Below are 10,330 nucleotides of genomic sequence, written 5' to 3'. Positions count from 1 at the left end.
GTTGTTTCATAAGCAACTTTAGGTCTAACAAAATTTGTTCCTCTACATAAATTCCAGAAAATGGAAGGAATTACATTCATTCAGGAATCGTCCATTCCAATGGAATGATACATTCCATTCCTTCTCCATCATACCAAGGCTGAGCTCTTTGAGAGTTGCATAGATCCTACATGGCATTTTTCTTACAACCTTCGTGATCATGTAGTATACACCCAAACAAGACCCCACTGCAGCAGGATTAATTTAGATTTCATTTTGGGTTAATTAAAATTAATTAAAGGTGCAAGGACTCGAGATGTATTTGTTCAAGAGTTGAACAGTGAAGGATTCCATAACCTTCCTTTATGGGGATGGTTTTGAAGAGACCCAATTAGGGTTACTGGAAGCCTCCTGAAGATAAGGAAACTAGATAACCACCTGGAATTGAAATATTATTATTATATTCTAGATTAGGGTTTCCAAGGTTTTCCTATTAGCTATAAATAGGACCCCTTGGGTACTTATTTTCATCCACCACATCTCACAAAGGAATATCCGAAATTTTGCTACTCTAATCATCTTTCCTCTTTTCTTCTAGTTACTAGGGTTTGGGTACAAGCCATTAGAGACACTTAACTTTTAGTGCTAACTTTTTGAAGAACCAAAGGAAATAATCAATAGAATTATATGCTATAATACTTCTAAGGTATGTAAACCCTAATTCTTGTAATTTCCGATTTTACTAGGGGTTCTTTAGGGGTCTTGATATTCATAGTATGTTTTCGTTATTTATGAAGACATATATCCTTTATAGGTTGCATGTTCCTTTAAGTGTTAAGAGTATTTTTCTGCATTCACATGTTTTGTAATAACCTATATAACCCTTCAGACGTGGTCATATCCAGAGGAAACACGCATCATTCATGCACACCACGGCGTGACAAGAGTCTGGCTACGACGTGGTGGCTTCCAGAGTGCAAAACCCTAATTTTGCGGTTTTAGGCCTTATTTAAGGGATGTGATGGTTAGGGTTTGCACACCCTCTACCTCCATCACTTCCCTTTCAACCTAGAAGCACACCCATAGTCACCATTTTTGACTTTTTAGTTTTGTGGTGATTTTTGGGAGAGGAAGAAGAAGGCATCCATTGTGTGAAGATCCAGCAAGCAAACCCATCCTCCACTTTCTAGCTCATCTTCTAGATTCTTGTAAGTCTTCAAGTTCAAACCTTTATGTTTCATGTTTCTAGATCTAGGTTTCTTTTCAATATTGGTATAATCTGAGTGGTTGGACTCCATAAAGTTAGCAACTTTATGGATCCTTGGGATCCCTTTGTAGATATATGTTCAAGATTTTAATTTTAATAGAGTCTTGATGTTATGCATGGAGGGTTGGGTCGCATTTCCTCCATTTTGACCTAGTTTGGGCTCAAGACATGAATTGGACATGTATGCCTAAAAAGCAACAACTTTTATGATGTTTGGAGATTAATAAGGCATTATGGAGAATATGAGTGAGCTGGTTGAAGGATTAAAAGTTTAATGCATTAAGCTGGTCAGGACAGTTCTCATGACGTACATATTTAGCCTCAACGACATTGCGTTAAGTAGGAATTGCTTAGCCATGATGTGGTGACCAATTTATGGAATTTAAAAGGTTGACTTTTAGCTTTTTGACCAAGTTTGACTTGAGGTAAATTTGAGGTTTTGGGCTATAGTTTAAGAATTGGTACTTGTTTGTTGTATAGGTGTCCTATAGTACCAGTTATTGGATTATATGAGATGTGTTGTTATATGCTAGACTGTGAGGTGGGTTTTCTCACTCTACTTTGTATTACAATATGTATCCTTGTGTGTAAGATGTTGGTATGCTGTGGTGATCTGTTAGATTGGTAGATCTGTTATGATTACTTGCGAGTTGTTGGTTATTGTTTATCTATATTAATATGTCGATGCATTGTGGTAGGGTTGAGGCAGTCATGCTTTGTACTATAGACCAAGATACTCGGGTGGTCCAGTGTACTGTAGGCATTGCGAGGCGGTCCAGACAAACTATAGGCCTAAGGGAGTGGTCCAGTTAGTGTAGGCCTTACAAGGAGGTCTAGTAGATTGTAGGTTCAGTAGAATGGTCCGACTACTATAGGCATTGCGAGGTAGTCCAGTAGACTATAGGCTCAATAGAGCGAACCATGCATCCTACAAGCCTTACGAGGCGGACTGAAGGCTCATATGTGTATGTATTGTGTGTGTATTGTTGTACGGAGTATTTTGGGGGAACTCACTATGCTTAGGCTTAAAGTTGTGGATTAAATGTTTTTCAGGTACTTATCGGATAGCGAAGGTTGGACTCTACACTCGCATATCAACCATTATATGCTTCGATATTTCGCAATGTTTTCTTTATACTTTGATTTTGAAGTATGATGTATGAACAAATGGTTTAAGTCAAAAGTAACTTGATTAAAGCAGGTGTTTATTCTCTTTTTAAAAATGAAAAATTTTACTATGGTTTTTGGGATATTACAACCGAACCATAACCATTATAAGTGGTCAGTGCATTTCTGTAGCCATTGGGTATTGGTTAATATTGGTTTTGGTTAATGATTTTATTCAGTTAATGGTTATGGTTAAAGGTTAATATTGGTTAACCATCATGGTAAAAAATGAGATAAAAATTAAAAAAAAAAAAAAATACTTTCCGATATAAAGTGAAAAACGTAAAGTACATTGTTATAAAAAGTGAATGATTAAGTGTTTATAACTATATTAATATGATAGAAGATTATGTATCACATTTAATTCCAAATAATTACCTTTAAAATTTCAGTTCTTACTACAATTACATAGCATATATTTAATATTATATTTTATTAGAAATATCTTATTAATATTGTTGGTTCGCTTAAGAAAATAGTGGTTGGTTTGTGGAAGAAAACCATAACCAAACCATATGTATTTGGTTAATCAAAAATAGAAAACGTACTACTTTTTTTAGTAATAGTTCGGTAAAAATAGTTCGGTTAAAATGATTCATTTATTCAGTTAATTTGGTTTTGGTTTAGTTTTTTGGCTAATATGTTCACCCCTAGTAGACCTAGTAAGATACTGAAAACTCGTATTTTTGAATGTGTGGTTCTGTAACAACAGTGAACCAAAAACAAGACTGGTCTTTTACCTCCGACGAAGATAACTTTGGTCATGATAAAAATTGCCGAAAATCGAAGATGAAGGATATTTTTTTTTTCTACGAAGATTTTCACAGGGGTTGGGGGCGGTGTTGTGTAGTGGATGGAGATGGTGGAGCAATGTTCGGGTTCCTAAAAGGGTTAGTGGTGGACGTCATGAAAGATAGAGGGATATAAAGTGAGAGAGGCAAGTAGATGTCAATCAATGGATTTTCAATAGTTTTCGATGGTGATGTAGTGGTTTTAGCGGTTGTTCGTTAGTGGTGGGCTGAAGTCCTAAGTTTAGGGTTCTATCTTCTTCAACCGAGAGGAGAAAATGAGAGATGTGATAGTTTGGTGTGGTTGGGGTGAGACTCTTACGTTGATTAATTATTTATTTCATTTTCTATAATTAGCAAATAATAATAATTGAAAAGGAAAATATAAAGGGTAATATAGTTTTTTCATTTCGAACGACTAACACAATAACGGTCTGAGTGTAGAAAACACAACTTATATACAATTTTCATCAATAACTTTATTTTAAAAACAATTATTGGTATTTTAAATAATAATCATATGATAGATGAAATTTTAAAAAATAGTTAAATTAAGAAAAATGTTTATTTAAAAATTAACGTGAGGATATGTTTTGTTTAGTCCGTGTTTGACAAAGACAAAGAATAAATTTATACAGAATTACACTTTTGGCCCTTGTGGTTTTCTAAAACAAACCTAGTAGTAAGGTCACTATGGTTTTTTTTTTTTTTTTTTTTTTCATGCAAAATAATATTTTCCTTTTTATCTCCCTTTTTATTGTTTTATATGGTTTTAAAGTTGATTAAAAAAAGAAAAAATAACAAACACCACATTCACCAACTTCACCGTGCTATTCCACTCCTACAAATATTCGAACAATTCATCATTATGTGTCATACCATTGAGATATACCATTGTCCAACATCCAAGTATCTACAAAATTGGTTACGTTAAGGCCAAAACTTCATTTTGTCCATTTTATATTTTTATTACAACAACAACGACAACAATGTCATTATTGTCCGATTCACCCCTCAAGTTTACCTTCTTTAGTTGTGGATAATCTCTTATATAGTATCTTATTTCTTTGCAGTTATAAGATTTAATTTTGGGAGAATTTCATATATGCCATTCCTAAACATCAAAATATCATATTTAACCAACTTAATTTCTAAATATCATATTTACCCTTTATAAAATTTCTAAATATCATATTTACCTTTCATAAAATTTTAAAATATCATATATGTCCTTTTTAAACATCAAAATATCATGTATACCCTTCTTAAATATCAAAATATCGTATATGTACATTTTAAACATCAAAATATCAATGATAATATCTAAAATAATGTCTATCTACAACATGATAATAATCAACAACAACAAAAACTAGACAATCAAAATATATATTCTATATAGAGGGTTGAAGATGAATTTTTTTTGTTTGTCAAGAGGGCGACATTCCAACAATTTAGAAGTTCACATTCCATTATAACAGACGTAAGGATCATATGGTTAATATTTTTAATTATTATAATAATTCTAAGGTATAAAGAATAATTATAAAATATTAAAAACATTATAAAAATGATTTGGGCAAATATGATATTTTGAAGGTTTATGAAGGGTAAATATGATATTTCAAAATTAAGCTGGGCAAATATGATATTTTGAAGTTTAAGAGGGGCATATATGAAATTCTCCCTTTAATTTTAATGGAAGCTTTAGATTTAGAACGTGATTTTTCAATGTTTCCACCATCTCTTTATGTTGTTTTTCCCTTGCCTGTAAACTAAACTTGAACTATAAACATCTTCACTAGCATAAGCCCTTTGTTTCACTTCTTTAAACAACAAATAATCCTTCATATCATTCATAATAATCGTTTCTCTACCATACAACAAGGTATCAATGAAATTATCATAAGAATTCAGTAACATAATAGAATAAGAGCTAGATCTACATCTCTATTCTTTAGATAAAAAACCTTGTAATTCTTGTATACTACGATTAAAAGTATCACAATAGTCTTTTATCCGAATACTTTCAGATCATCCCAATGGAACACAAAACATTTTTTCTAAAACAACCAATATGCTATAAAATTATTCTAATACTTGTTGTAGAGTTTCTCCGAAATCCCAACAACACTCATTTGATCGACAATTTGAAACAAGCTAAACATAATAACGCTATGAGCTTATACCAAAATATCTTTTTTTAACATTTCAACAATGTCTTCCAGTAGTTTCGTTTCACATTCAAAAATCTTTGCATGGTTCTATTGAACTGGAAGAACCCTCATTTTCACCTTCTACAAAGTGAAATTGTTCGAACCATTGAACTTCTCTAAATCGAATTTGCGATACGATATCTCTTCAATCGACATAACAAATTGTAGTCTGATACCACTTGTCGACAATAAACGAGGAAAAAAACCCTTACACAAGGACACATTTTGTAACGTGGTTCAGTCGATATAATTTACATTCATATGGCATGAAAGAACATTTTTATTTACGACCTTGAAAATAAACAGTATACTAAAACCCTAACTATAAGTCATATTATACATACAAAATCCAAAACATAACCCTAACTAAAACATAATATGCCCACTTAAACATAGCAACTTCGAGCCTAAGTAGCCATAAGCCTACTCCAATGTGTCGAGTTTCTTTGTATTACATGAACAAATGGATATCCTCTTACTCTCGTAGGATCGTTTCAAATCACATTTAACAAATATAATATTTTATATATTGGTTTTAATGGAGATAGTATATGAACTCACCAAATAATTTAGTAGTAGTTAGCATTCTTTGAAAGGTGTGTGTGAATGGTCAGGCAAACGTGATGTTTGGTTTGGGGGTTTGGTAAGGAATAGTGTTGCTTAACAAGTCTACGTTTGATCATCCACACCATCGATTAGATTAATGAGATGATAATCAACGGCTGATATTAACCTTCAACCAACACACGGTCGCAACAAGGCCACTAAGCCTTCTTACCAACCCCCCCCTCATAAAATCAAATAAAAACACTCTTTTTCTCACCTACCAGAAAATTATAAATAAAATTAAAATATCCACAAACACAAAATCCACCATTATATAAACCACCGAGTCGTCTCCTCTCTCCTCCAGCAACCGCCACTTCACCACCTTCAATCCCTCATTCTCTCTCTCTCTCTCTCTAAAAAAACCAGACTCTGTAATTTCTGATAATGGGCAGCACAGAAATGGAGGTTGATAGCCATCAAAACGGTGAGAGAGCGGAGTTTTGTGTGAAAGGGGATCCCTTGAACTGGGGGATGGCGGCGGAGTCATTAAAGGGTAGTCATTTAGACGAGGTGAAGCGGATGGTGGCGGAGTTTAGGAAGCCGGTGGTGAGATTGGGTGGAGAGACGTTGACTGTGTCGCAGGTGGCGGCGATCGCCGCCAGTGATAACGCTGGGGTGAAGGTGGAGCTGTCGGAGACGGCGAGGGCGGGGGTGAAGGCGAGTAGTGATTGGGTGATGGAGAGTATGAATAAAGGAACTGATAGTTATGGTGTCACCACCGGGTTCGGAGCTACCTCTCACCGGAGAACGAAAGAAGGTGGTGCTCTTCAGAAGGAGCTCATTAGGTAATATTTGAAGTTGAAACTTGAAACCGCTGTAAAAAATGAATCGACTGTTGTTTTACTTTCGAGAAAAGTCTCAATTTTACATAAAGATTAACTTTTTATGGTTTTTGACAGATTCTTGAACGCCGGAATATTCGGTAATGGCACAGAATCAACCCACACACTTCCACATTCAGCCACAAGAGCAGCCATGCTTGTCAGGATCAACACCCTCCTTCAAGGTTACTCCGGCATCCGATTCGAGATCTTGGAAGCGATCACCAAGTTCCTCAACCACAACGTCACCCCTTTTCTCCCTCTCCGTGGGACAATTACCGCCTCCGGCGATCTCGTCCCATTATCCTACATCGCCGGTCTTCTCACCGGCCGTGCCAACTCCAAAGCCGTTGGACCCACCGGAGAAGTTCTAAATGCCGAAAAGGCCTTCGCTGAAGCCGGAGTTGAAGGTGGTTTCTTCGAGTTACAGCCGAAAGAAGGGCTGGCACTTGTCAACGGCACCGCTGTGGGATCCGGGATGGCGTCGATGGTGCTATTTGATGCTAATGTTCTTGCATTGTTGTCGGAAGTGTTATCGGCGATCTTCGCTGAAGTTATGCAAGGTAAGCCGGAGTTTACTGATCACTTAACACACAAATTGAAGCATCACCCTGGTCAAATCGAGGCGGCGGCGATCATGGAGTATATTTTGGACGGAAGTGATTACGTCAAGGCGGCGCAAAAGGTCCACGAAATGGACCCGTTACAGAAACCAAAACAAGATCGTTATGCTCTCCGTACATCTCCCCAATGGCTCGGACCACAAATCGAAGTCATCCGATCATCAACCAAAATGATCGAGAGGGAAATCAACTCCGTCAACGACAACCCATTGATCGACGTTTCAAGGAACAAAGCTCTACACGGTGGAAACTTCCAAGGAACCCCAATCGGAGTTTCCATGGATAACACACGTTTGGCCATCGCCGCCATCGGAAAGCTAATGTTCGCCCAATTCTCAGAGCTTGTCAACGATTTCTACAACAATGGGTTGCCTTCAAATCTCTCCGGCGGCCGGAATCCCAGTTTGGATTACGGGTTCAAAGGTGCAGAAATCGCCATGGCTTCTTACTGCTCTGAGCTCCAGTTTCTCGCCAATCCAGTCACAAACCACGTTCAAAGCGCCGAACAACACAACCAAGATGTTAATTCCTTGGGATTGATTTCAGCAAGAAAAACAGCAGAATCAGTCGAGATCTTAAAACTCATGTCAACCACATACTTAGTAGCTCTATGTCAATCCATCGACTTGAGGCATTTGGAAGAGAACCTGAAATCCACAGTGAAGAACACAGTGAGCCTAGTCGCGAAGAAGATCCTAACCACCGGCGTCAATGGCGAGCTCCACCCTTCTAGATTCTGCGAGAAAGACTTGCTTCGTGTGGTCGACAGGGAGTATGTCTTTGCATACATCGACGACGCTTGCAGCGCCACATACCCATTGATGCAGAAGCTCCGACAGGTTATCGTCGACCAGGCATTAAACAACGAAAATGACGCCGGAACTTCCATCTTCCAAAAGATCAGTGAATTCGAAGAGGAACTGAAAGCCGTTTTGCCTAAAGAAGTGGAGGGAGTTAGAAGCGCATACGAGAGTTCGACATTGACGATTCCAAACAGGATCAAGGAGTGTAGATCATACCCATTGTACAGGTTTGTGAGAGAGGAGCTTGGAACAGGGTTTTTGACAGGGGAGGAGGTGACGTCACCTGGAGAAGAGTTCGATAAGGTGTTCACTGCTTTGTGCAAAGGACATATTATCGATCCATTGTTGGAGTGTGTTCAAGGGTGGAATGGTGTTCCTCTTCCGATTTCATAGTTCTTTTGTTCATAAATACTTTCTTTTTTTATAAGTTTTGAGGGTTTTGTAAGTCGCAACTCTCATGACAAATGTGTATGTAATTGTAATGTACTATTGTATGTTTGTAATTGTACCACGTTGAGTGTACCTTTTGTTTCATAAATGGAAAGATACATTTCTTTATTTTGAATTTTCTTCATTCAAGAAGAAGAGATATGTTGTATGATGTTGTAACTTGTAAGTTACAAATTTACAATGTCTATTAATGACAATAGATAATACTAGTAGATAATAAGTAAACTAGGATAGTAGGATATTAATAAATGGGAAGAAAAAAAGTCAAAAAACGACAACCCAAGCAAAAGAATGTTATGATTCATGAAAAAGGTGAATAGAAGATACGTTTAAGGTTTAATGATTTGTTCGGGAACACAAACCAAAGTACCTTTTACGATTAATCTATTAAAGTTTTTGTATGTCATAAAATTATCTATTACTTTGCCAAAAAAAAATCGTAAAGAGACTTTATTGACAAAGTAGATGTCTTTTTGCAAGACTACATATACGCTAAGTGTTAATGATTTGTTGGGGGAACATACCAAAGGAAAACTTTTAGAGATGGGCTTTGAAAATACATTGCGAGCTTTGGATACGTGGATGTCTCTCTTCTTTTAGAGCTTCTGTTTTGATCAATGGCACTCCCACAAATGAATTTAACATAACTAAAGATGTTAAACAATGAGACCCAATCTCGTCTTTCCTAGTTATCATTGCGATGGAGGGGTTAACGTGACAATGAAAATGGCTGGTGAAAAAAGTATATCCAGGGGTGTTCAGATTCCTCATAATGGGTTAGTAATCTCACACATATTCTAAGCGGATGATGCATTATTTCTTTCCGGATCGAATTTAAAAAACCTTGTTCGGATCCTTAAATGTTTTCATGCATCCTCTGAGCTAAAAGTGAAGTTTCATAACTATAAAGTCTTTGGAATTGGCGCTTCCAGTACAGTCGGCTTCCATCATGGGATGTATTGTTAGATCTCTCCCTTTTTTATACACCGGGGTCCCAGTCGGTGCAAACATGAATCTTATGAAAAATTGGCAGAAAGTTATCGAAAAATTTCATGCCAAACTCTCTGCATGGAAAGCTAAAACACTTTTGTTTAAGGGAGATTAACCCTAATCAAGTCGATTTTAGGGAATCTTCGTACATATTTCTTATTTATATTCAAAGACCCGAGGGGTGTATTGGATTCTCTTGAGAAGCTTCGTAGGAAATTCTTCTGGGGGGAGCATGAAAACAAAAAGAAGATATATTGGGTCGAACGAGAAAAAGTTATAATTGCAAAAGTTAAAGGGAGACTTGGAGTGTGATCAATCAGAGCACTAAATATTGAATTAACTGTCAAATGGCGGTGACGGTTGCAGAACGAACCAAATTCACTTTGGGGTAGTACAAATGTTGGAATTCACAACCTAAAAAACAACTTATAGAATACCTCTCAAAGAAAAGCATTTGTGTTTCAATGACATTTTCAGGTTGATTATTAATTCTAGGAATAAAGGGAATTTTGGCAAGACAATTGGATTGACAATCAGTCACTAAAGTTATAATTCCCACAATTGTGTCAACTTAAATCACAAAAAATTGTTCGGTGGCTAACATACGGAATGCAGAG

General features: G+C 36.5%; 1 protein-coding gene across 1 annotated transcript; it reads left to right on the top strand.

Annotated features, from left to right (window-relative positions):
- Nucleotides 1-6,302: 6,302 nt before the first annotated feature.
- Nucleotides 6,303-8,831, top strand: LOC145003387 (phenylalanine ammonia-lyase-like). The gene is made up of 2 exons (XM_078962515.1): nt 6,303-6,811; nt 6,926-8,831. The coding sequence occupies exons 1-2, from the start codon at nt 6,411-6,413 to the stop codon at nt 8,664-8,666; spliced, it is 2,142 nt and encodes a 713-aa protein (XP_078818641.1). The 5' UTR covers nt 6,303-6,410; the 3' UTR covers nt 8,667-8,831.
- The last annotated feature ends 1,499 nt before the right edge of the window (nt 8,832-10,330 follow it).

Source organism: Lactuca saligna, chromosome 6 (genome assembly GCF_052625555.1).
Source record: "Lactuca saligna cultivar CGN05327 chromosome 6, ASM5262555v1, whole genome shotgun sequence".
In the NCBI taxonomy this organism is placed as follows: Eukaryota; Viridiplantae; Streptophyta; class Magnoliopsida; order Asterales; family Asteraceae; genus Lactuca; species Lactuca saligna.
The sequence above is the reverse complement of the archived record's forward strand: the minus strand, read 5'-3'. Positions and strand labels throughout refer to the sequence as shown.

Excerpts from the sequence above, each read along its gene's own strand:
- LOC145003387 (XM_078962515.1), top strand. The coding sequence starts at position 6,411 with ATGGGCAGCACAGAAATGGAGGTTGATAGCCATCAAAACGGTGAGAGA. Across the intron at positions 6,812-6,925 it reads CTTCAGAAGGAGCTCATTAG|ATTCTTGAACGCCGGAATAT; the intron begins GTAATATTTGAA and ends GGTTTTTGACAG.